The sequence below is a fragment of the Rhinopithecus roxellana genome, chromosome 12 (assembly GCF_007565055.1).
Source record: "Rhinopithecus roxellana isolate Shanxi Qingling chromosome 12, ASM756505v1, whole genome shotgun sequence".
NCBI lineage: Eukaryota > Metazoa > Chordata > Mammalia > Primates > Cercopithecidae > Rhinopithecus > Rhinopithecus roxellana.
The window spans coordinates 38,759,127-38,786,935 of record NC_044560.1 but is presented as its reverse complement, the minus strand read 5'-3'; the positions used below and the strand labels follow the sequence as shown (position 1 = coordinate 38,786,935).

General features: G+C 37.2%; 1 protein-coding gene across 2 annotated transcripts in view; it reads left to right on the top strand.

Moving 5' to 3' along the window:
• The window catches only part of LRRC7 (leucine rich repeat containing 7), a 468,702-nt gene that overhangs the window by 303,496 nt on the left and 137,397 nt on the right, over positions 1-27,809 (top strand). For both annotated transcript variants that reach the window (XM_030913316.1, XM_030913317.1), the window contains exons 8-10: positions 11,011-11,085; positions 16,896-17,040; positions 25,287-25,359. In XM_030913316.1, coding sequence (XP_030769176.1) covers positions 11,011-11,085; positions 16,896-17,040; positions 25,287-25,359 — 293 coding nt within the window. The remainder of the gene's footprint in view (positions 1-11,010; positions 11,086-16,895; positions 17,041-25,286; positions 25,360-27,809) is intronic.

Genomic DNA, 27,809 nt, shown 5'->3' with positions numbered 1-27,809 from the left:
CTCGTAAAATGAGTTAGGGAGGATTCTCTCTTTTTCTATTGATTTGAATAGTTTCAGAAGGAATGGTACCAACTCCTCCTTGTACCTCTGGTAGAATTCGGCTATGAATCTGTCTGGTCCCGGACTTTTTTTGTTTGGTAGGCTATTAATTATTGCCTCAATTTCAGAGCCAGCTATTGGTCTATTCAGGGGTTCAACTTCTTCCTGGTTTAGTCTTGAGAGAGTGTAAGTGTCCAGGAAATTATCCATTTCTTCTAGGTTTTCTAGTTTATTTGTGTAGAGGTGTTCATAGTATTCTCTGATGGTAGTTTGTATTTCTGTGGGGTCGGTGGTGATATCCCCTTTATCATTTTTTATTGCGTCTATTTGATTCTTCTCTCTTTTCTTCCTTATTAGTCTTGCTAGCGGTGTATCAATTTTGTTGATCTTTTTAAAAATCCAGCTCCTGGATTCATTGATTTTTTTGGAGGGTTTTTTGTGTCTCCATCTCCTTCAGTTCTGCTCTGATCTTAGTTATTTCTTGCCTTCTGCTAGCTTTTCAATGTGTTTGCTCTTGCTTCTCTAGTTCTTTTATTTGTGATGTTAGGGTGTCAATTTTAGATCTTTCCAGCTTTCTCTTGTGGGCATTTAGTGCTATAAATTTCCCTCTACACACTGCTTTAAATGTGTCCCAGAGATTCTGGTATGTTGTATCGTTGTTCTCATTGGTTTCAAAGAGCATCTTTATTTCTGCTTTCATTTCATTATGTACCCAAGTCATTCAGGAGCAGGTTGTTCAGTTTCCATGTAGTTGAGCAGTTTTGATAGAGTTTCTTAGTCCTGAGTTCTAGTTTGATTGCTCTGTGGTCTGAGAGACAGTTTGTTATAATTTCTGTTCTTTTACATTTGCTGAAGAGTGCTTTACTTCCAACTATGTGGTCAATTTTGGAATAAGTGCGATGTGGTGCTGAGAAGAATGTCTATTCTGTTGATTTGGGGTGGAGAGTTCTGTAGATGTCTATTAGGTCCGCTTGGTGCAGAGTTGAGTTCAATTTCTGGATATCCTTGTTAACTTTCTGTGTCGTTGATCTGTCTAATGTTGACAGTGGGGTGTTAAAGTCTCCCATTATTATTGTATGGGAGTCTAAGTCTCTTTGTAAGTCTCTAAGGACTTGCTTTTTGAATCTGGGTGCTCCTGTATTGGGTGCATATATATTTAGTATAGTTAACTCTTCCTGATGAATTGACACCTTTATCATTATGTAAAGGCCTTCTTTGTCTCTTTTGATTTTTGATGGTTTATAGTCTGTTTTGTCAGAGACTAGGATTGCAACCCCTGCTTTTTATTGTTTTCCATTTGCTTGGTAGATCTTCCTCCATCCCTTTATTTTGAGCCTATGTGTGTCTCTGCATGTAAGATGGGTCTCCTGAATACAGCAAACTGATGGGTTTTGACTCTATCAAATTTGCCAGTCTGTGTCTTTTAATTGGACCATTTAGTCCATTGACATTTAAGGTTCATATTGTTATGTGTGAACTTGATCCTGCCATTATGATATTAGCTGGTTATTTTGCTAACTAGTTGATGCAGTTTCTTCCTATCATCGATGGACTTTACATTTTGACATGTTTTGGCAATGGCTGGTACCTGTTGTTCCTTGTCATGTTTAGTGCTTCCTTCAGGATCTCTTGTAGGGCAGGCCTGGTGGTGACAAAATCTCTAAGCATTTGCTTGTCTGTAAAGGATTTTATTTCTCCTTCACATCCATTCTTTTTTCAAGGTTTTTAGTTCCTTTGCACTGGTTACATAGTTCCTCCTTTAGCTCTGAGAAGTTTGATCGACTGAAGGCTTCTTCTCTCAACTCGTCAAAGTCATTCTCCATCCAGCTTTGTTCTGTTGCTGGCAATGAGCTGCATTCCTTTGGAGGGGGAGATGTGCTCTGATTTTTTGAATTTCCAGTATTTCTGCACTGCTTTTTCCCCATCTTTGTGGTTTTATCTGCCTTTGGTCTTTGATGATGGTGACGTACTGATGGGGTTTTGGTGTGGGTGTCCTTTCTGTTTGTTAGTTTTCCTTCTAACAGTCAGGACCCTCAGTGTAGGTCTGTTGGAGTTTGCTTGAGGTCCACTCCATACCCTGTTTGCCTGGGTATCAGCAGCAGAGGCTGCAGAAGATAAAATATTGCTGAACAGCGAGTGTTGGTATCTGATTCTTGCTCTGGAAGCTTTGCCTCAGGGGTATACCCCACTGTGTGAGGTGTGAGGTGTCGGTCTGCACCTAGTGGGGGATGTCTCCCAGTTAGGCTACTCAGGGGTCACGGACCCACCTGAGCAGGCAGTCTGTCCATTCTCAGATCTCAGCCTCTGTGCTGGGAGATCCACTGCTCTCTTCAAAGCTGTCAGACAGGGGCATTTACCTCTGCCGAGGTTTCTGCTGCTTTTTGTTTAGCTATGCCCTGTCCCCACAGGAGGAGTCTACAGAGGCAGGCCGGCCTCCTTGAGCTGTGGTGGGCTCCACCCAATTCGAGGTTCCTGGCGGCTTTGTTTACCTACTTAAGCCTCAGTAATGGCAGGCGCCCCTCCCCAGCCTCGTTGCCGCCTTGCAGTTAGATCTCAGACTGTTGTGCTAGCAATGAGGGAGGCTCGGTGGGCATGGGACCTTCTGGGCCAGGTGTGGGATATAATCTCCTGGTGTGCCATTTGCTAAGACTCTTGGTAAAGTGCAGTATTAGGGTGGGAGTTACCCAATTTTCCAGGTGTTATGTGTCTCAATTTCCTTTGGCTAGGAAAAGGAATTCCCTTCCCCCTTGTGTTTCCCAGGTGAGGGGATGCCTCGCCCAGCTTCAGCTCTTGCTGGTTGGGTTGCACCCGCAGACCAGCGCCAACTGTCTGACATGCCCCAGTGAGATGAACCCGGTACCTCAGTGAAAATGCAGAAATCATCCGTCTTCTGTGTCGCTCATGCTGGGAGCTGGAGGCTGGGGCTGTTCCTATTCGGCCATCTTGGGTGCCCCCAGCACCATTTATTAAATAGGGAATCCTTTCCCCATTTCTTGTTTTTGTCAGGTTTGTCAAAGATCAGATGGCTGTAGATGTGTGGTATTATTTCTGAGGGCTCTGTTCTGTTCCATTGGTCTATGTCTCTGTTTTGGTACCAGTACCATGCTGTTTTGGTTACTGTAGCCTTGTATTATAGTTTGAAGTCAGGTAGCATGATGCCTCCAGCTTTGTTCTTTTGGTTTAGGATTGTCTTGGCAATGCGGGGTCTTTTTTGGTTCCATATGAACTTTAAAGCAGTTTTTTCCAAATGAATAGACAATTGTAAAAGAAGATATACAAATGGCCAACAAACATGAAAAAAATGCTCAACATCACTAATGATCAGGGAAATGTAAATCAAAACCAGAATGTGATACCACCTTACTCCTGCAAGAATGTCCGTAATCAAAAAATCAAAAACTATTAGATGTTGGCCTGGATACAGTGAAGGGAAACACTTTTACACCGCTGGTAGGAATGTAAACTAGTACAACCACTATGGAAAACAGTGTGGTGATTCCTTAGAGCTAAAAGTAGAACTGCCATTTGATCCAGCAATCCCACTACTGGGTATCTACCCAGAAGAAAAGAAGTCATATGAAAAAGATACTTGCACATGCATGTTTATAGCAGCACAATTTGCAATTGCAAAAACGTGGAACCAATCTGCATGCCCATCAATGAGTAGATAGGGAAACTGTGAATACTACTCAGCCATAAAAAGGAATGAATTAATGGCATTCACAGCAACCTGGATGAGACTGGATACTATTATTCTAAACGAAGTAACTCAGGAATGGAAAAACCAAACATCATATGTTGTCACCCATATGTGGGAGCTAAGCTATGACAATGCAAAGGCATAAGAATAACACAATGGACTTTGGGGACTCAGGGAAAGGGTAGGAAATGGGTGAGAGATAAAAGACCACAAATTAGGTGCAGTGTATACTGCTTGGGTGATGGGTGCACCAAAACCTCACAGATCACCACTAAAGAACTTACTCATGTAACCAAACACTACCTGTTCCCCAATAACCTATGGAAATAAAAATTTTTAATAAAAAAATAAAATAAAAAGCAAAGTAATGGAACAGCCTAAAATTGCATATACATGGCAGGAGTTATTGGAATTTGTTGCAGTCATACAAAATATTTATTTTCTTTTGTTAATATTGGTGTAACCATTTTCGTAGCTCATTTTGATCAATCATGGTAAAATCACCTTGAAAAGGATATACTCTGTCGCCCAGGCTGGAGTGCAGTGGCACCATCTTGGCTCACTGCCTCATGGGTTCAAGCGATCCTGCTGCCTCAGCCTCCCCAGTAGCTGAGATTACAGGCATGTAACACCACACCTGGCTAATTTTTATATTTTTAGCAGAGACAGGGTTTCGCCATGTTGGCCAGGTTGCTCTCAAACTTCTGACCTCAGGTGATCCACCTGCCTCGGCCTCCCAAAGTGTTTGGATTACAGGCATGAACCTCCGTGCCCAGCCATTTTGTGTTTGATTTTGTTCTCTGTTTTAAAGAGAAAAAACACTGCAGTTGTAAAGCAGACATCTTCTATGTTCCCCCTCCGAGTCCTATTCCAAGCCCTCCTTCACCAAGGAAATTACTTCTTTGAATTTGGCGTACATATATTCCATATTTCTATTTTAAAATGTGTGTATGTGTATTCTTCAGTATATAGCAGTTTTTTTGACTTGTGTAAATTGATTTGTGCTGTATAAATTTTCTGTACTTGCTTACTCACACAATGTTGTTTGCAAGATCTATTCATCATATTTCATACATAAAAATATAGATAATTCATTTTCATTGCTGTTCATTTTACCAACATATTACTTCTTCATAATTTACCTTATACTGTTGTTTATTCAGGTTGTGACCAAATTTTTAATATTAATTATTCTGTAATTAATATTTTTATATTGATTTTTCTATATTTTAGATTATTTAGGTAGGATAGTTGCTTACAAGTAGATATTAAAGTTTTTGAGGTGTGAGATTCATATTTGAAAATTTTTCCAGAAAAACTACAGTTTATAATCTCAAAACCCATTTATGAGAGTGCTCATCTTATACCAGCATTGAATATTCCAAGTTATTCTGGAGTTAATTCGCTCATTTTTAATGGAAACAATTGACTTTGTGATTAAATTAAGTAGCATAGAAAAATGTGATCAATGTGTTGGTTGGATGTAAGCCATTTAGTTAAGTTCCAAGATCCACTTTAAAATCATCTATTGATTATGAAATGCTATTGTATCATTTTATGTTGTGATTTTTTCTTCTTTCCAGAAAGGCTACATATGGATCTGCTATGCTTTATCTGTGCTATTAGGAGGTTATTGAAGTTTCCTCTGTAGTACATTTTATTATAACATCCAGTAATAAAAATATCTTTTTTTAGAAATCCAGCATATGCTTTACTTTCTTTATTGGGTATTTGTGATCACCAACTCTCTTCATTATTTTGGAATTTCAATTTTAAGCTCTAAGATGATGTCATCTTTGTAGCCAGAAGACCTGAGCAACTATATCATCTGCAGTTATGCAACCTTCATCAAATTATTCTCATTTTCCCCAGGAAATTGTTATCAGATTCTATATCCATAAAGTGGAATTATTATCACCTTATTATGTTCTTAAATAGATTAAATGAGATCCTTTAAAATAAAGTAGAAATATAGATTAGAATCAGTGATCTCTTTCCAAGTAGCCATAGATGACTAAATTCCCCAGTAGAACCCAGAATTCGAGAAATTTCAGAGGTATGATTGATCATCTTTCTCTGCCACCTTGCCTGACACAGCCAAGAGAGTAATTTATGCAGCGCATCACAGGTTGCCCAAATCCTTGGAAATCATGAAAGGCCTTATGTTCCCGCAGCGTCCTCCCCAACCTACGCACCAAGATTTTATACTTTGTACCTTAGCCAACTCTCCCCAGAGTTAAAGTTTGAATTTTGCCATTTTCCAGAACGACTTTAGAAATCTCAAATCCCTAAATTCTACCATAAATTCTAATTTTTCCTTCTTCCACTTTGGTCTGTCCCCTCACTCCTGCTACGCTCCTCTCTGACCTATGGAAACCTGAAGTCTTTTGTTTCTTCTATTTTCTCCTAGACTGTCAATTCCCTTCCTGGCCCAGAAAAAAAGTTATAATTGTTATCATTGATTTGATACAATCTTTTGATTGCTCTCAGTGATTCCTCTCAAACTTCTTCAGTATGGACCATTCTCCCCAACTGCTGATGTATACAAAATTCTTGTTCCCTTATGTTAACAGATTACCTCATTTCCTACTTCATCAAGAAAATTTGAGATTTTCGGAAATGCCTCCCTCAACTACCAGCCCTCCTTCCACCATGCCAACTTACACCCATACCATCCCTGCAGTCTTCCCTCCAGTCTGAACGAATGAGGTGCCTCACTTTGATTCAGTGTCAGCCCCTCCCCTTGTGCTGTCAATCTCTCTTCATTGGCCCCTCTTGGAATTTACTCCATTTTTTTTTTTTTTTTTTTTTTTGGTACCATCTTATCTATCTTTAACCTGCTCCTCTTTGCCAGTGTCTTCATGTCAGCTTTCCTTTCCCTTGACCCCTCAGTTTTTTCATAGCCCCTTAACTTTTCTCCTCTCCTTTCGTTCAGGCTTTATAAAGAATTTCTACCTGTATTGTATCTATTTTCTTCTTATTTATCTTCCACCCACTGTAAGATAGTTATCACCTGAAATGTCTATATTAGTCAGGGTTCTCTAGAGGGACAGAATTAGTAGGATAGATAGATATATAAAGGGGAGTTTATTAAGTAGTATTAACTCACACAATCACAAGGCCCCAAAATAGGCTCTCTGCAAGCTGAGGCACAAGGAAGCCAGTTCAAGTCTCAAAGCTGAAGAACTTGGAGTCCAATGTTCAAGGGCAGGAAGCATCCAGCGTGGGAAAAAGATGTAGGCTGGGAGGCTAAGCCAGTCTACCCTTTTCATGTTTTTCTGCCAGCTTTATATTCGCTGGCAGCTAATTAGATGGTGCCCACCCAGATTAAGGGTGGGTCTGCCCTCTCCAGCCCACTGACTCAAATATTAATCTCCTTTGGCAACACCCTCACAGACACCTCCAACATCAACACTTTGCATCTTTTAATACAGTCAAGTTCACACTATTAACCATCACAATGTCTATCACCGAGGTTACTAGTGACCTACTGTTTTTAAAATGGAGTGGATATCCTCGATCTCTTATTTCACTGGACACCTTTCCTGAGTAGGATGCTCTTGTTCACTTCCTTTTTCCTAACACAACTCTATTCATTGGACTCTAGTCACCCTTACACTTCTGGACACCATTCCTTCTTGTTGCTCTGTTTTCAGCCCTCAAGTGTTAGTGTCCCTTAAGGTACTGTCCTCAGTCAACTGCACTCTAGTTCCTCTCACATTCCCCATGGAGAGCTCATTCACGTGAGTCTCTACTTCCGTGATACTGCTAAGTTGTATCTCCAGCTGAAACCTATTCTCTAAGCTTCAGTTTTTGATAGCCAGCTGATTCCTGGTAATCTCCACCTATGTCCTCCAGGAACCTGAAGTTAATTATGATCAAAACTGATTTCAGTCTCTCCCATTTATCTGTTTCCACCCCAATACTCTGCATCTCCATTGGTGACATCACCACATGCTGGGAAACTGGAAGACATGTTTGTGCATGACTCACTCCCTCGCCCCCATATCCTGTCACCAAGTCCTACCATTTTTATCTTTTAAATGTTTCCTGAAGCAGCTGCTTTTTATTCCTCATTACTTCTTTCATTACCAGCCCTGTTAAGTTTCCTGTTTTTGTTTTTCTTTTTTCAAAAAGGATAGAGTATATATACAGAACACCAATCTGCCAAAATCACTTTCCATTAAAAATATTTTAATTATGCTCCTTCACTTATGCAACAAAGTCTATCTCCTTTAAAAAAAAAAAACAAGCTTTGAGTTTCTTGAGGGCAGAGACTATACCATGTACTGTGACTAGTGTAATGCCTAGCACTTAGAAAATATTTAATTAGATCTTACTTAATGAAGGGATGAGTAAATTATAGAAGTGCTGTGTATCCATTCTTCTTATTCTTTTTTTCATACAGTGTCACTGTGTGGCAGGGACAATACTATTTGCCAAATAATCCACATCCTCCCTCTATATTTCCCAGCCTACCTTGCACTTAGGGTGAGGCCACATAAGTAGTTCTAGACAATGAGCTATAAGCCTAAAGGCTGCATGTCACTTGCAGCCCAATATCTTTAAGAGCAGTGGTGATTTTTCCACACTCTCTATTCCCTTTCTTTGGCTCTCCTGACAATCTTGAGATGGTGTCACAACATCATGGGGCAGAAAGGCATGCTGAACATACAGTAGTAGGGATAGTGGAAAGTAAGCCTTTTGTGTTAAATCACTGAGATTTCAGTGTTAATTTGTTAAAACAGCATAATCTAATCCATCCTGAATAATAATAATGTTTACTGTTACAAGTTTATACATCAGTCTCTGTCTTACTGTATACATATGAGCTTTTATTGAACCTTGCCCAGTGGGCAGCTCTTTTTCTTCTCCTTACATGTGTATAATGCACAGGTAAAAAAAAAAAAAAAAAAAAAAACTGGGAGGCTGAGGCAGGTGGATCACCTGAAGTCAAGAGTTTGAGAACAGCCTGGCCAACATGGTAAAACCCTGTCTCTACTAAAAATACAAAAATTAGCCAGGCGTGGTGGCCTGTGCCTGTAGTCCCAGCTACTCGGGAGGCTGAGGCAGGAGAATCACTTGAACCCAGGAGGTGGAGGTTGCAGTGAGCTGAGATCACACCATTGCAGTTCAGCCTGGGTGACAGAGTGAGACTGTATTAGAGAGGAGAGGAGGGGAAGGAAGGGGAGGGGAGGGAAAAAAAGGGGAAGAGAGGGGAGGGGAGGGGAGCCACACATAACTGATATTTTCCAACTCACCTGCCTGTTGCTAGCCAGCCCTCTGCCTCAAAACCTCTGAATATCAGAGTGTGCTCCCTGCACATGACTTATATTTTCCATCCTTCCCCAGCCTGACATATAGGCAGAGCAGTTCATTGCCTATTCCCTGTGATCTAAGTGAGAGTAGAAGTATTTTTCTACATGCTCACACACACACACATCCTCCGTACTACCTCATGGATGCCTTTGATTTCGCAGCAGAATGCCATGTCTCTAAATTTCAAACCTTGTTATTAAGGAAACTTCTCCCAAGAATCGTACCATGTTCTATTGCAAGCACAGGCTAAAGGAATCAGAGCTATCTCCAAAGTAGATCTGGAAGTCTTAAGCCCTCCTAATTTGTTAAGGATGTATAGGTAACCTCCACTGACCTACAATTACTAATATTCTCATGGTAACTTTGATATAATTCCATTCTTTTCTACAAGTATTCTACAAAATGCACTGCTTTTGTATTTGGAACCTAATTAGGTTCCAAATTTCATTGAACAGATTTATATTTTGTTGTTTCAGTAATAATTCTTTCAGTTAGAAAAAAAAAAACAAAAAAACAGAAAATCTGCCTTCCAGGCTTATATAATCTTACCAGGATCTATCCTTTAGCTCTACTTTCTGTAGAAATGCTCCATCCTCATACAGGCTCTCTTTTTGTCATGCGTGAAGTTCACAGAGCCGCACCCTTTCAGTTTCATATCCAGCAGAGAAAAGCAAAAGTGTTTTCCCCAGAAGTCACAAAGATTCATTGCTTTGTTTGTGTTCTGAATGGGCCATGTTCCCATCCCTGGACCAATCTTTGTGGCCAGGTAGATACAATGCAGTAGTTAGCTGAGGCCTTAATCATCTCCCGAAGTGGTAAACAAACAAACAAACAAAAAAGGAATGGGCTTCAAAGGAAGCACAAGGCCTAAGAATAGGGAAGGGAATAATTTCTGGAGAGAAATTAGGCTACCAGAAGGAAGGTTATGATGTTGGCAGCAATAGCAACCTCTATTCTTTCTATACAGTCTGCTGCCTGGAGTTAGAATTTAGAGACAGCATCTAGTTAGAGAAAAAAAAAGTGTTTCTTTATATACTACATGTTACACTTTGATCATATTCTCTCTGTCCCTTCTCTGAACTTTTTAAAAAACATATTCTAAAGTATTTTCCTATATGCTGCCTTGTGTTTTAGTTATTTATAAATATTTCTCTCCCCTAGATCTAGATCTAAATCATCAGCTATTTCAAGGCAAGTACTGGGGTTTATATGACCGTGCATTCTGCATTGTGCATTACATGTAGTAGGTATCCCCGACTATTCAACAAATAATTATTCATTGACAAAATGAAAGGATTAAAAGTCCATGGGTCTTCAGGTGGTAGCTTGGGGACCGCTTTTTTAAAAGTCGCTGGGTCTTACTCATCTTACTCATAGTATTAGGTTGGTGCAAACATAATTGCAGTTTTTTTGTCATTGAAAGTAATGGCAAAACTGCAATTACATTTGCACCAGCCCAATATTATCTCATCACAGTTCTGTAACTCCTGTGTGTGCATGGATGTTTGTATGTGAGGTACTAATAGACACACAGTAAGAAGCTACTATGTGCCCATGGTAAGCAACAGGATATGAGGATATAGTGATTACAAAACAAACATTCCCCAGGTCTTCAAAAGTTTATACTCTAGTGACAAAGACAGATGCTTATCAAATAGAGTATAATCAATGCTCCAAAGAATAATTATAAGGTATTCAGGCAGAATGTATGTGAGTAATAGATCTTCAATTTTATTATTATTGTTCTAACCGATTCCAGATCAATTCCGAATTGGCTATGTCAGGGAATACCAGTTTGGCTAGAGGTCAATTAAAGGTGGAATTTCTTAGATGATTAACACTAGATTCTCAAGTAAAAGCTCAAGATCCAAGAAATTACATCTTATATTTGTGATAAGTAAAAACTAATTTAATTTTCTTTTCCTCTCTCCTTCCTCCTGCCTCTCTCCCAGCCTGAAGTTCTGGATCAAATACAAAATTTGAGGGAGTTATGGATGGATAATAATGCATTACAAGTGTTACCTGGGGTATGTAAGTTTTTATTCTACCATGTTGTCTAATATTTATGTTATACATTTGTTGTATTTGATCATAATCTCAACTCTTAAATGTCAGTGTTTGTATTTCAAACTAAAATAACACTCATTAGGAGTGTTCAGTCACCCAGTATTTTCATCTTTTTTTTTTTTTTTAGTATTTTATGTATCTTTTTGTGAGTGTTATAGGTGTACGAAATATAAGAAAGATTTTTCTTATTCCCTTTGGAGTATATTTGTCATCTGTTCCCACATTTACTGTTCTTTAAAAGCCGAAATAATTTATAGTTATATTTTTAAAAAGCAAAATACTATATATAATACCAAGTTTTATTTTTACAAAATCAACTTTATTCTTACAGGTAACTAGACAATGATTTTTATTCATTTTATTAGAGCTCTTTTACAAAACAAAAATCTCTCTCAGTTCAGGTGATTTTCAATAGAACCCATGTGAATTTTTGAAAATGGCAAGGATCATACAGTATTAAAAACAGAAAGTTAAACCAAAGACAAATTTTTTCCCCGACTAAAGGCCAGCCCAGTAGTATCTCCTGAGTATAGGTTTACCAGTCAACTCATTGAGTGTGATTATTCCTACTTTTTCCATCTAACAAAAGAATGTTCTCATAAAACACTGTCCCTTGCCACTTGCATACACACACACACTGAGAGAGAGAGAGAGAGAGAGAGAGAGAGAGAGAGAGAGAGAGAGAGAGAGCGCAAACACAAGTCTCCCTATTGTTTTGTACAACTCCAAACTCCTGGCATTGGTCTAAGTAGGCATAGCAGGTGAATATGTAACAAATCTTCAGCCAACACAGAGGTTTAGATGTGTATTCTCAAAACCAGTTTTCTTTCTTTTTTGAATTGACATTAAAAATTACTTAAAATGACAGCAAAACCAACAAGAACAAGACATTTATTCTATCTTTGAACAAGCATAAGACCACATAAAGGAGAAAATCTGAAACAAAGATTATGGAAAAATAATTAATGCTCTTATGAAAAGATACATTTATACCATCACAGACACAAAACAGAAAAATATGCACATCTATTATTCACTGATTTATTTAAAAATCATGTACCAATAAAGCTCTATGAAACAGAAACTATGCTAATGTCAGGGTTACAAAGATAATATATTCAATGACCTTGAATATATTTGTTTGAGAAGCTCACGCATGGCAGGATAAACTGATCTGGATTTCACTACTCATAGCAGAGCCTGATTTGTGCTATAGTCAAGGTATGTACAAATCCTGAGGCAACACAGGTAAGACACTTACCAATCCCTGTGCAAAGATTGAAGAATCAGAATGTATGCCTACCTGAAAGTTTATACCTCTTCTTCAATATATTTATTTGTTAAAAATTACATAGCATTTACCACGGGTTAGGCATTCTCTCTCTGTTTTACAACTATTGATTCATTGAATCCCTACAACAACCCTATGAAGTAAGTTCTACTACCATCCCCATTTTATAGATGAGGAAACTAAAACACAAAAAAGTAACTGACCCAAGATAACACAGCCAGTAAATGGTGGAGCTGTAAATTCAAACCAGCGCCAGAGGCTGCTGTTGACTGTAAAGCTCCCAAAGGCTCTCTATGGAACCAATAGAAGGTACAAATGAGAATTTTACTTTTCACAATGTTTACATTCCCAAAATCCACTGTGCAAATCAACTCACATGCCAAATTTCTCAATAAGTTTGTTATTTAAGTGAAAAGGCAAGGATGAAATCTTCCATAAAGCATATAATGCTGCCTAATTTGTCTGTCTCGAGAGTAGATTTTTCATATGTACTGCTAGCTTTATATAGATACCCTACTTTATTTTGTGTACTTGCACTTGGTATTTTGTTATACGCTGTGTGGGAATACTCTACACCTCCCTGCCTGAAATAGCCATGGCTTTCTGGATGTTGGTGCTGGCAAAGAATTGCTTTTCAGTTACGCTAAAATACTTGACTTTGAATGGTTCATCTTGAGTGCGGTCTCCAGCCTATGTCTGTCAGTTTCACAGAATAATTAAAACATTTAATATCATTAGCCACGGGGAAAAGAAACACATTCACTTTTTTCTTAGTTCATGTGTCATAATAAAGTTAATATACTTTGTGAATACTTTTGAATAGTCTGGGCTATTATTTTCCACTGTGTTTTTCACAAATCAGAGAAGCAAATAGATAATGATCAAATATTTAGTCTTTTACATAGTTCTATCTTGTGACCATCAATCTAAGGTTAATCAACCAAAATATGACTAAACCATGTATTGAATTCACATTTATTTTAAACAAACTCCAGTATCTTCTTTTACTTGTGGTTTCTACTCTTTTCATCTGCTGTCCACTGCTCACCTGTAGACGCTTCTATGCCCAGAGGATGTGGGATCAACATTCAGTATCCTCAAGGACTGTAAGAATTTATGCCTTTACAGTCCTCAGGCTATGATTGCCTTGATATAGTGTTTTCAACATCAAAATGTTATTCCAAAAAGAATGTTTAGGAACTGCACACCACAATATTAAATTATGCTGAAGATAGCAATGAAGGAAGCTTCAAGGAGAAAATAAGTTTTCTCATGATATCTCATGATCAAGGAACAAAAAAGAAACACACACACATCATTCTTTTATTGCTCAATGGAAAAGAAGAGTGAACTTAGGTAACATGATAGTTCCTTGGGATGGAAAGCTATGAGTAAAGTTCAATATTTTTCCAAGTGACACATTTCCAAGCATGAGGAGAAACTCTGTCTCATCCAAAGTACTCTCATTCTAGCTAGCAAATATTCAGTCACTCCAAGCCTGTGCTCACACTCTGCACCCACATGGGAAGCTGAGGGAGCAGAGCTAGAGATTTGCACGGGGTTAATCAACCATTTGGGTGCCCTCCAAATGGGCTTTGTAGCCTGTAGTCTGATAAAATTGAGTTTGAAATCAGCTCCACCCCATATTAATGGGATAACTTTGGAGTGTTACTTGTGGTAGATGCTCTCATGCATCCTTCTTCAGGGCTGAAGAATTTACTCTATTCCCCCAGCTTCTGGAAATGCTGCTTGCAGCTCTCCAGCCTTCTTCAGAAATTGTCTCACCTAAAGAGAATATCTTCACCCACGGTCATAACCCCATTCCCAGAGACCTCCATCCAGTGATCAATCAATGCAAGTATATAAAGGCTCAGCCCTTCATCCTCTACTCAGAACAACTTCAGGGCAATCCCAAGTTCAGTGATCTTGGAAGTGCCAGCCAAGGACTTTCTTAAGACTTCATCACAGCCCAACTTCTTTGTCTACCTAATCCTGCTCCCTTTCTTTCCTGTCTCTTCCTTTCTACTGGCGTTGATCCTAAACACTCTCAAAAACTTCTGTCTTTGCCTCTGCTTCCCAAGCAATCCAACATGTGACATAACTTAATCTCCAATCTTTAATATGTGTTAAAATGCAGATTCTGATTCAGCAGGTCTGGGGTGAGTCTGACATTATACTTCTTTTTTGTTTGTTTGTTTGTTTTTTTTTTTTTTTTTTGGTAGAGTCTCACTCTGTTGCCCAGGCTGGAGTTCAGTGGTGTGATCTCAGCTCACTACAACCTCCGCCTGCTGGGTTCAATGGATTCTCCTGCCTCAGCCTCCTGAGTAGCTGGGATTACAGGCACCGACCACCATAGTCAGCCAATTTTTGTATTTTTAGTAGAGACAGGGTTTCACCTTTTTGGTCAGGCTGGTCTCAAACTCCTGATCTCATGATCTGCCCACCTCAGCCTCCCAAAGTGCTGGGATTACAGGTGTGAGCCACTGTGCCTGGCAGAGATTATACATTTCTAGCAAGCTCCCAGATGGTGTCAATGTACTGGTCTGCCGAACACATTTTGGGTAGCAAAAATATAAAATATTGAATCAAATAATATATATATAGCATAGTGCCAAGTGCAAGCTTGTGTGTATGTAATAAATGTATGTGCTTATTGTGTATTTGTTTATTTATACTCTGTCAAGTAATTAGAGATGGTAAAGTATGCACAGGTAGACCAGATAAACAGAAGAACCATTCATTGAATAACTGAAATGTGTGGAACATTTATTTATAAAACATGCCCTAAAGGAAAAGGAAAATGAAGACCTTTGCCCTGCCCTAACTCCTCTAATCATGTCCCACCCACATGTTCACTCCTTGCCCAAGATACGGGTTTCTCCTCAGAAATCAGTTACTAATCGAGTCGTTCCACTTCTAACTTACTCTGGAGTCCTCACTTCTGCTGCCTTAACAGCTAAAATACTTCTATATCCTTCTAACAGATCTCCTTGACTCCAGCTTTTGAAAGTTCCCTGAAGTTATTTCTTCTAAGCATAAGTCTGTTCGTGTCATTCCCCATCGTACAATCCTTTTGCTTTCCTTGCCTATAAAATAGAGTTCGCATTTCTTCACATGACTTAGACACCCTTTCAGCAGCTGGCTTCTCCCTGTAATCTCTACTTCATCACTCTACTCAGCCACCTTGAATGTCCCACTCTTCCTCAAACATAGCATGCTTTGTCACACTTTATAAATGTACATGCTGTTCTCCCTTCCAGGTACAGGTTCTCTTCTTTTGACAAGCAGCATCTTCCAGGCCATTTGCGGTCCTTCCCTGTTTTATGGCATTCACTACATGCTTTTTTATTGCACTTGTCACAGGGTATTATAATTATTTCTTACTTAAAAGTTTCCTTCATTACTGAGAACTCCTTATTGATAATAAAAACTTTGTCTTCATCGTGGCAAGTCTGTCCCCATACTTAGCTGTCTTATTCTTGATTGTTCTTCAATACATAACACAGATCCTGATACATAGTAGATCCTTCAAAAAGGGCCATTGAATGAGCAAAACATTGACTATGATTAATAGGGTCATCTCCAAAATTGTAATTTAAAACCTTTCTTATGCATTTGAAGTTTTAAGGATCAACATGCCAATGTCATTGTTTCAATGGCAGCTTATTTAGTTGGGAGTTGTTTATTTTATTCAGTGCCAACTTCAAGGTTATTGTGTGTTTTCTAACTGCTGCACTGAGATGTAATTCACATACCATATGCAGTTCCTTGGTTTTTGGACTACTCACATAGTTTTGCAACCATCACCACAATCTAATTTTAGAACATTTTCATGACCCCTAAAAGAAACCCTGAACCTATTAGCCGTAACTCCCATACTCCCCATCCACCCAGCTCCCAGCAACCCTACTCAACTTTCTATCTCTATGGATTGGCATATTCTGGACATATCATATAAATGGAATCATACAATATGTGATCTTTTGTGACTAGCATCTGTTACTCTGAATGTATTTTCAAGGTTCATACATTGTGTAACATGTATCCATACTTTATTCCTTTATATTACCACATAATGCTTCATTATATGTATATGCCACATTTGATTTATGTGTTCATCAACTGATGGACATTAGGGTTGTCACCAATTTTTGGCATTGTGAATAATGCATCTGTGACCATTTGTGTAAGTTTTTTTATGTACATATGTTTTTATTATCAGTGGTGTGTACCTATACTGGTATAAGCCTATTTATTGTTGAGTCATTTTGAGAAACTGCCAAACAGTTTTGCAAAGTGGCTATACCATTTTACATTCCTACTAGCAATGTTTGAAGTTGACAATTCCTCATTCTTGCCAACACTTGTTATTGTTGTGGTTGCTTTTAAAATAAACTTTACGGTGTAGTGGTTCTTACAACTTTAAAATGTCTTGTGAAAGTTTCTCAACTAACCCTGAGTTTATGCAATGTCATCAAGTCTATAGGGAAGTTAAAGATGTTGGTATACCTGGATATGTCAAAAAACAGAATAGAAACAGTTGACATGGACATTTCTGGATGTGAAGCCCTTGAGGACCTCTTATTGTCATCCAATATGTTGCAACAATTGCCTGACTCTATAGGTGAGGATACAATATTTTGTCACAAATATTTATGTCAAATATACCATTTTCTTTTTTGGAAGTATAGTTTGTCTGTAGATATAGGTAATATACTGTTAGCCTAATGTTAATAAATTTTAAAATGTGCTATGGAAATCATAAAATAGTATCTAACAAATATCTTAAGTGAAATATTAGCTCTAGTCACCAAATTCAAGAAGGCTCTCCTGTTAAAATGATCCTACCAAATTGATCTTGTTTACAAATTGTTATATCTCCTAAGTTGCAAAATGTTATTATAAGGAATATGTGTGTTTTCTTTAGAGTAATTTAATAATCATGTATGTATCCTTATATTATGATAGAATTACAATAGCTTCCATCCACAAGATGTTGCTATATTCTATTTGTAATATTGTTGTAACATTGGTATAATATGAGTAACATATAAAAAGTATAAACATAAAATGTCTTCTTAGTTCTATTATTTTTAAAAAGTCACATGTCCTTAACATGTTAAGATTCATTAGATCAGATAATTTGCCTGTTAGTATATAAAAAGCACTCATACATTTTCGTTTAAGAATGTTTATATGGCCCGGGCACAGTGGCTCATGCCTGTCATCCCAGCACTATGGGAGGCCGAGGCTGGTGGGTCACAAGGTCAGGAGTTTCAGACCAGCCTGGCCAATATGGTGAAACCCTGTCTCCACTAAAAATACAAAAAGTAGCCTAGCATGGTGGTACATGCCTGTAGTCCCAGCTATTCAGGAGGGAGGCTGAGGCAGGAGAATCACTTTAACCCAGGAGGCAGTGGTTGCAGCGAGCCAAGATTACAGCACTGCACTCCAGCCTGGGCAATAGAGGGAGACTCCATCTCGAAAACAAACAAACAAAAAAATTTATATGAGTAAAATCGTGACAGACTAATTTAAATAAGGAGTAAGCTTTTTTGTATAGGTATCTTGCTGTTAGTATTTATAAGAGAACTCTACGAAAAGAGTAATCATTAAATTACTTAACTTTGTAACATAGATTTTAGCCTCTTTGAAACAGATGTGTTATATGTTCTGGAACTTAATCATTATTAAGACTGACTGAAGTTCAGAATCAGTCTTATATTAGCAATGTGGTGCTCTTATCCTTTGTGGATGCTGCAGATCCAGTCCAAGCCAGCTTGTGACTTGCCATAGTTTTCCACAGTGAATTTTCTGTTCCCCTTTTCCCTAGCTCCACATACTAGTTGTAAATTTTTAATCATTATTAAGTTCCAGAACATGTAACTTTTAAAAATTAAGCCATATCCTAGATAATCCAGTTGAAGATGAGGCAATTTCCCACATTTTTCTTCAATGTATTATTACTTCTATTTAGCCATTCTTTGAGGCTGATAAAGAACATTAGTTTTAGCAAAATTATGGTCTATCTTTTCTTTCTTTCTAGAATTGTTGACTTTTTATTTACAAAATCACATATTTTATAATGGTATTTCTCTAACTTGCTCAGTCATAAAAATCAGAGTTTTATTAAACACTTCCACATTTCTAGGCTTTGTCTCTTAAGATTCTGATTCAGTAAATGAGACAAGCTCCCTGATCTGTATTTTTATTAAACATCATAGATGAGACTTGTGATCAGACAAATTTAGGAAATACTGGTTTATGTTGTAACAGGTAAGGAAGTATGATTATAGAGAACATCCACTGGTCAAGATTACAGAGCAACTTAATGCATAACCTTATACCCCTACTCAACCACCATCCTATACCATTTTAAATATATCATGAAAATATGAAAACTATATGTATTCAAAGAACATATTTTTCTTCATTACTGACTCCTCAGTGCCAAAACTGTGCCTGGCATATTCTGTGTGCTGTTTGAACATTTAGTAAATAAAATAATTTAACCACACTCACCCAGGCATGATGGCATGTGCCAACAGTCCCAGTTACTCAAAAGGTTGAGACAAGAGGATTGCTTGAGCCCAGGAGTTCAAGTCCACCCTAGGCAACATAGCAAGACTCCATCTCCGAAAAAAAAAATTCTGATTTAAAAAAAAAAAAAAAATTATCTCTGCTTAAGAAGAATGAACATCAACCTGAACCTGTGATAGAATGGAAAGCCAGCAATATCCCCAGGCCTGATGGGCTACAAACCACAAACAGCAGCTGTAAGTTCGGTTCTTACAGTGAAATAAGAAATAGAAGGACCTTAAGCACAACAGAGGAATCAGAACTTACAGAAGATTGAGGTGGGACTTCTTTTCTGTGAAAAGGGACTGAAAAAATTTACAACTAGTATGTGGAGCTAGAGAAAAGGGAAACAACAGAAAATTCACTGCGGAAAACTATGGCAAGTCACAAACTGGCTTGGACTGAATCTGCAGCATCCACAAAGGATAAGACCACCAACATTGCTAATATAAGACTGGTTCTGAACTCCAGAAACCTGGGGGTCAGGTGGAGGTAACCAGAAAACTGCCAAACAGGGAGAAGTGAGCATAGTGAAGGGGGAAACATTCACCCTCACAAATGAGCTTGCAAACAAAAATGTTGAAGGAAACTAATGTTGCTTTGACAACCAAAAATTCAACCAAATAGGAGAATTTACCCTAAGGGAAATAAAAGTTATCAACCAATATAAAAATTATTTTAAGTATGTATAGAACCTCAAATAGATAAAAGAATAACAATTAGTTGTTATATCCAAATAATTAGTGCCAGTAAAAAAGGATTCTTTTATATAAAATGCTTGAATACAAATAATATGACTTATCAAACAAAAATATGAGCTATGACTAAAAATAGATGGTTAAGAAAAAGAATCAATTAAAAATCCTGCGGCCGGGCGCGGTGGCTCAAGCCTGTAATCCCAGCACTTTGGGAGGCCGAGACGGGCGGATCACAAGGTCAGGGGATCGAGACCATCCTGGCTAACACGGTGAAACCCCATCTCTACTAAAAATACAAAAACTAGCCGGGCGAGGTGGCGGGCACCTGTAGTCCCAGCTACTCGGGAGGCTGAGGCAGGAGAATGGCGTAAACCCGGGAGGCGGAGCTTGCAGTGAGCTGAGATCTGGCCACTGCACTCCAGTCCGGGCAACAGAGCGAGACTCCGCCTCAAAAAAAAAAAAAAAAAAAAAAAAAAATCCTGAAAATGAAAAGGAAGATATTGGTCAAAGGGTACCAAGTTGCAGTTAGACAAGAGGAATAAATGATTAAATGTACAGATATGTTAATTAGCTTGATTCAATCATTCTAAAGTGATACCACTGCATTACTATGTACCTGATAATTATTTACAATTTTAATTTGCCAAAAAGTTTTCAAACATAAATTTTGAAAAATAAATCCTGGAAATTAAAATACCACATTAGGTATGAAATACCACATAGGGAAATTTTAAAATACAACAGCTATAATGAAGAAAATATGTATAGTCAGATAAAAAATTTGTAAGTTGGAAGACAGTGCTGAGGAACAGAACAGGCACATAGAAATTTGTTAATAGGAAATATTAAAGATGACTTAAGAGACACAGGGAATAGAATAGAAATTGCATTCTAAAAATGAAAAAAAGCAAAAAAAAATTACATTCTCCGGGAATAAATACAGAATTCCAGAAATACAGAACAGAATAAATGGAAAAGAGGAACTATTCAAAGAGAAAACAGTTGATACTATTTTTCAGCATTAAATACACAACTAATATACTAAATGCATAGTGCTAAAAGAGATAAATATAATAAATTTGCACTGGCTCATTGTTCTGAAACTGCAAGGACAAAGAAAAATATTGTTTAAAGCTGCCATAGAACAAAAAGAGCTTATCTACAAAATAATAATTAGAGAAGTCATCATTGTCATCAGTGACAATATCTTCTGGACAGTGGTGTAATATCTCCAGAGTACTGAAGGTTAATTACAGGTAGACTGGATTTCTATACCCAACTAAACATTCATTCAAGAGTGAGCACACAACAAATATATTTGAACATATACCAAGAATAAGAGAATCTGCTCTTAAAAGATGTACTTTACTCAGAAAACAAAAAAACTCAGAAGGAAGGAAGTGAATGCATAAAGCAATGGCAAGCTTTACCAAATTTACTAACTTTAAGTTGGTTAATTAAATTAATTAAATTACTCAATTTGGTAAATGACATTGTTATATCTAAATAATTAGTGCCTGTAAAAGATGAATCTTTTATATTTAAAATGTTGAAATAAAGAACAGGGTAGAGCAATATTAGACAGGATTAAGGAATGTGAAGGACCTTATCTTATTCAAGCAAAGGCTAGAAATACTGCATAACTTTGCATGAAATATTCAGTTAAATAGACATGTTAAAAATGTAAATGTTTCTACTTAATAGAAATGAAACTGATACTTCCAAACCAGGAGAGGAGGGGAAGAGTTCTGAAGAAAATATTCATATGGTGGAAGAAAGAAAAATAAAATGTAAAAAAATGATAAAATAGAAGTTATAAAATAAGATGGTAAAAATAAATTCAAATTGTCGTAAGTCACAACAAATGTAATAGATTTAATGGATTAAACTTATTCTGTTAAAAGATTCAGAATTTCAACTTCAGCTATATTATAGTTATGAGACACATCTAAAACAGAACACAGAAAGTTTGCTTTTACAAAGGCAATAGAGTTCGTTACCAGACTGGGCAACATAGCAAGTCCCCAATTCTACAAAAAAAATTAAAAATTAACCAGGCACAGTGGCACACACTTGCAGTCGTAACTACTAGGGAAGCTGACGCAGTAGGATTGCTTGAGCCCAGGAGTTCAGAGGTTGCAGAGAGCTATAATAGCACCATTGCACTCCAAACTGGGTGACAGAATGGGACCTTGTCTCAAAAAAAAAAAAAAAAAAAAAAAAAAAAGCTGGTAGAAAATGAAGCATTATTTTTAACATGATATCATTGTTTGTATAAAATAGTTTCCTTTAAGAAAGCAAACTAGGAAATTAGCCTTCTGGTCTGAAGAAGTCAGCATGTAATGGGTAACAGAATATCAAGCTAGACACTGGATTGGCATATGACACACTAGGATAGGTAGGTGGTATTATATATTTTACACCTTCATTTATGACCTGAATGCTTCTCAAAGTAACTTGTAGTAGCTTACTCCTTGAACTATCTTTGGACCTTATTGACCTGTCAGGGAAATTTGTGTTTTTACATCTGCAGAGTTGCCACAGTCCCTGATTATAGATGTAGAGTAACTGACTCTCCTCAGAGAATTCCCTTTCTTGGTCAAAATAAATATCTGGAATAGGAAACTGAGAACTCTGTTCTGAGGCCCTAGAATGGTTCATTGGTGATAATTGCATGGCGAATTGCATTGTGTACTCCTTATTTGGAGCATGGATTATCTATTGGACTACCAACATTTAAAAGAATAAAAGATAAGAATCTTCATAGTATTAACAGAGGGATATAGCAACTAAAATAAAATCTTTACTTTCTTCATGCCTTTTTTAGTTCCTCTGCAGCTATAGGGTATTTGAATGGAGTGATATCCTCAACAAGCCCTGTATGCTGAGTCACTTTTCCTGTACTGGTTCCAGGGCAAATGAAAGGGACCATTTTCCTCTTCTAGATGGAGAGTTTTAATAATCAGCTTCTTTGGATAGCAGAGAAACTCAATAAAGACAAATAAAAATAAAGAAAAAAATTTGTTTAATAATTTATCTTACTCCTTTACAGGTTAAGGGCATGGGCTTTATAGTTAGGTTACTTAGAGATCTGATTCTGGCTTTTCTTGCCTCAGTTTTATCATCTATTAAGTGATAGTAGTAACAGTATCTGACATATAGTAAACAACTATTGTAATAATGTAATATTTATTATAATCTTAGATTTGATGAGTGCACAACTATTTGCTTTCAAAGTTCTATTGTATATCCGTAAATGTAAATATTAGTAAATTAATGTTTAATATATTGATGCTGATCATATATATGTGTGTATAGTAAAAATTATAGGAAAAGGCCTTCTTTTTCTATCTCTAGTATTTCTTAGTTGAGAGTATAGGATGAAGAGATGGAGACTTGGAGAAGGGCACAAGGAGAGAGAAGGAATAGGATAAAATACCTTTGATTACTCTAGAGAAAAGAGTCCAAGCACATATGATATAGAAATGCAATAAATATATTATCTGCCAGAGGAAGACATGAGCAACAAGGGTGAGGCTTGCAGCCTAATTTCATCTCAGGAGCAGTCATGATTCTACAGAAGCTCCAGACTCTGTCCAAAGAGTATCCTCTTTGATGGAATATGAGTGTTGGCAAAATAGCCACACCACAGACAAGTGAAATTCCTTTAAACCGACAGACTTGGAGCTGAGCAGGAACTAAATTGCTTCAACCTTTAAAAATATTGAAAAAGATGCACTTAACAGAAGCTTCTTGTGAGAGCCACTACTCCAATCTTCAGGAAAATCTGTCATATCAGCATTTAGCCTTAGGCCCTAACCTGCCTCAAGGTTTTCTCTGCATTACTTCTGACCTTGAGACCATGATCCTCTGAAAGTACTTTGCACCCTGACTTTGTGATGTTTGCTCAGCCATCTGTAACCCACTCCCAAGCTTCTTGTGACCCAATTGAGTGATGTTGAGACCATCAACCCACCTCCAGCTCCACTGGCAGGCAGGGCGCTTGTCTGATCCAGGCTACCAAATCACAAAAAACTTAGCTATAATTCATACTTTCCTGTTTTCTTTCCATAACTGAAAAACAAGCTCAGGTGTTCTTTTATACTTCCAAGGCTGATATTTTAATATACGCTCTAGAGAAGCTAAAATGATTCAATCACCTTTTGAACATAGATGGATATGGCAGTGGATGTTCAGACTTCAATGATAAATTGCCACTGTGTGAATTGTTCCTTTCCCAGGTGATGCTGTTTTCAAGCTGATGTATTCAGCTCCCAGGTATTTACTTACAACAGTCTGATAGTGATAACATTTCTCTCTAGTGCAGTAGAGATTCTGAGTGCTTCTGAAGAATACGTAATAGAACATACTGAAATGTGAAGTGCAGCCACAGCTTTATTTCAGACTTTTTGTGACTTACTCTATGCCTTTGAGGAACCCTCAAAACACTTGAGAAATATGGGCATGATTTATAGCCAGTTTCTCAAAACATGTTCCCAAAAACTAGCTTGACAACATATTGTGCACCACACACACACACACACACACACACACACACACACACACGAATTCCATAATAACTCTGGAGAGTCACATTAGTATATTAAAAGCTCCTAGAAAAACTAGGATTAAATTAAACAAAATTAAATTTTGGGTTTTTTTTTTGTTTATTTTGTTTAATTTGGCGTCTCTCAAAACATATTTGACCATGAAACTTACTATGTCAATTAGAACAATTTTTTTTTTTTTTTGCAGAATGGAGCATTCTATAGTGTACGTATGTAGTTCCAATGTAAAACGAAATTTGTTAAGTGTTAATGCTTTGCCCTTGGATTTGGACTATTTAAGCCATATCAATATTGTAGGTCATTTTATGGTTGGATAAGGAAGTTGATTATGCCAAATGCAACTGTTCTTCAATTACTGTGTGGCTATTGCTCATTAAAACCCTGGGAACAGAGCAAGCCGTTAAGGGTATGGAGGCCGTAAATCAGATAGTGAAAGATAAAGAGTTGTAACGTAAATTCTTGGCCACTTCTAAGTTTTTGTGCTTATTGCTGATCCAAGGCAGGATTTATGGTGCCAAAAAGAATATGAGGTCATACGTTGTAAATTTCCAAGAACATAATTATAACCACTGCATTGCAATACTTCAGTATTCATTTTTGTTGATCACTGGGCTTAATTCAGATTTGTTTTCAATTTGTATCACAACAGGGATGTTAGTTATTACTGCTTAGGAGTTAATTAAATATTAAATCACAGCTGGCTTGAAAAATTTCAACTGGTCCATTTGCTGTAGAATACAAAAGGGAAATGTAGTAGTATTAGTGTCAACTGGGGTGTATGCGGAGCTGTATGTTTTATTTCTCTGCATTTTTATTCTTGAACTGTCATTGATGTATGCATTTTTTTGCAACTAGAAGGTCAAAATTATACTACACAATGTCAGTTTTATGAGTGTGTATTAGCAGAGTGTGGCCAATTAGCATGCCAAGCATTCAACACAAGTGATTCATTTGATTTCTTTTATATAACATTTTCTGTCATAAATCTGCTTTTATGTATTAATCAACCTTCTTCTCTGTTTTAGGACTTTTGAAAAAACTAACTACTCTAAAAGTAGATGACAATCAACTTACAATGCTACCCAATACAATCGGAAAGTAAGTGCCAACTTTTCATACCAGTCAGCCTCTCTAAAGCCAGAAACTAAAGGATATATTGAGTTTTCTACTTCAAAACGTTTTCTACTAAAGATACCAATAATCCTGTTCATCTGTCAGCTTATTTTAAACTATATTTTATTTGTATGTGTTTGTATGTATCTTAATTTAATTTTATATCTAAACATTGCATTTGCCATCCAACTTTATAATATCATGAGAAATGTTTACCCATGAAACTTTCACAAGCAAAATGATTACCCAGACCTTCAATTATACTCTTGCTGGTATTTTTCAGATATTATTTGTTTGATGTTTTTGACTGTGTAGCAGCTCTGAATTCACTTTACTATTTCTTGCAAAATTAAACCAATTTTTATAAGACTCTGCAATATGTATATGTTACCATTACACTGTTAGTAACATTTGATATTCATAGACTCTTAATGTATTTTTAGAAGCTAAAGAGAAAAGCATCTGCTTAACTAGCATTTTTTAAAATTTCAAGATGAAAGTCCAACATTGCCTTTTAAAGATAAAATGTACTCCATTTATTTGATAATAATTTATTTCTAATTTTATATTGTCATTAACATTTCATTTACAATTCTTTAAGAACTATATATATTATCAGTGTTCCACTGAAGTGCTATTGTTTACAATCTGTGTAAAGTGAGAAATCAATAGAGGCTGTCTTCATTCTGAAATTATGTAAGGGCATTTTATTGAGATCTTGCCCTACATCTTAATGTGAAGAATCATATAAATTCTTAATTTAACAAATTTGGTATTCTCAAGAAGGGAAAGCCTTATTTTTTAAATAGCTTTTTATTAAGCATAATTGACATACACAAAACTGCACATTTAAAGTCTACAATTTGATAAGCTTTGACATTGCTAAGAAGCCTTAAAACTATCACCACCGCAATGAAGACAGCGAAAATGTCTGTCACCTCTCCCCCAATCCTCCTCCCCATCACTCCCTCATCACCCGCCAAGTCAGCATATAGCCCCTGACCTAGAAAGTTTCACTTTTATAGAGTGGAACAACTTGCTACAATTCAAACTCAGATGTTCAGACTTTGAAGAGTAGTAAAATTCTCAACCATTTATTTTATTTTATTTTAATGCCCTCACTCTACAATGTGTTTCTCTCTACAGTTACTTGCATTTTCTCCAGTATAGAGCAGAGAGAACTTAACTTTAAGGATACACAAAACTAATTATCTTTATCACCCTGGTGTTTTTTAAAAGCAGGCACTAAGATAGGCACTAATCTTTCTTCTTTGGGTCAATACTCAGGGGAAACTGAATTCAACTTCTTTTATGCCTGCTTACATCATGATTGGTATTTGCCACTTATGTTCATATTTCTTATAAAACTACCCTGGCTCTTTGAAGACAAATTAAAAAGCGTCAATAGCCTAAAAATAGACAAAGAAAGGTAGCTTTTTCAGTAGAAAGTAGAACCCTGATTTTGGTCATCTTGAAAACTAGATTTGTTGGTAATTTTTAGCCAGAATTTTGGCCTCTTGACCTCCCAGGTGAGGACCTCCCAGCTTTTTCTGGAGTCTGGTTTCAGCCCATGACCAACACTGGATACATGTGTGCCTTGAGCTCCCATCACACCCCAAAGCGAGTTCCTGCCTCTGACATTCACCAGCAGTACCTCAAGCCAGACTTTGCCTCAGGAACAGGCAACCTGAAGCTCTAACTCTGTCTCCTCCCCAGCAGCCAAGCGGGGCTTGCAGCCTGGCTCTGTACACACAGCCTAAACTACAGTCAGTCTTAGTTTTTATGCTACCACCAGAATTTAGTCATGTCCTTTGAAATCTTCCTGGTAGTTGAATTATAAATGTGGAGAAAACTGAACTGTTTAAATAGTAACTTGGTATAAGCTTTTAAACTACTATATTCAAAAGGAACAGATATGGAAACATCAGTTGGCTGTCAGCAGCTTTCACTTGCTTGGACAAAAGGCTTATTCCAGAAAAAGCAGGGTGAGTGACTGAGAATTAGAGCATCTATGAACACTGAGAAGGCAGAATAGTGAAGCTTCTTATTGAAAGCTTCTCATTCTTATTAAATTTTCAGATGCCACTAAGCCAGAAAAAATACTTACGTTCAATGACAGAAGCAATATTTCGAAAGAGCTGAACAGAGTGAGTGCTTTGTTGAAAGACCCAATAGAACTTAATAGAGATTCTTGGAGAAGTAGGGAGAAATCAGTGCTTTGATTGGCCATAATCAGTATAGCCAATATAATAATGGAACTGTCCAGAAAACCACTGAAGCATTAGCTGGGTAGACAGAGTTATCCACTCAAAAGTAACAGGTACTAATAGTTCAGGTGTTCTCTGACACTTCTGATTCTGTCAGTTCTGGACTTCATCTATATCAATTGACAAGAGGGCAACCAGCATGAGAGATGTGGAACTGTGATTTATAGG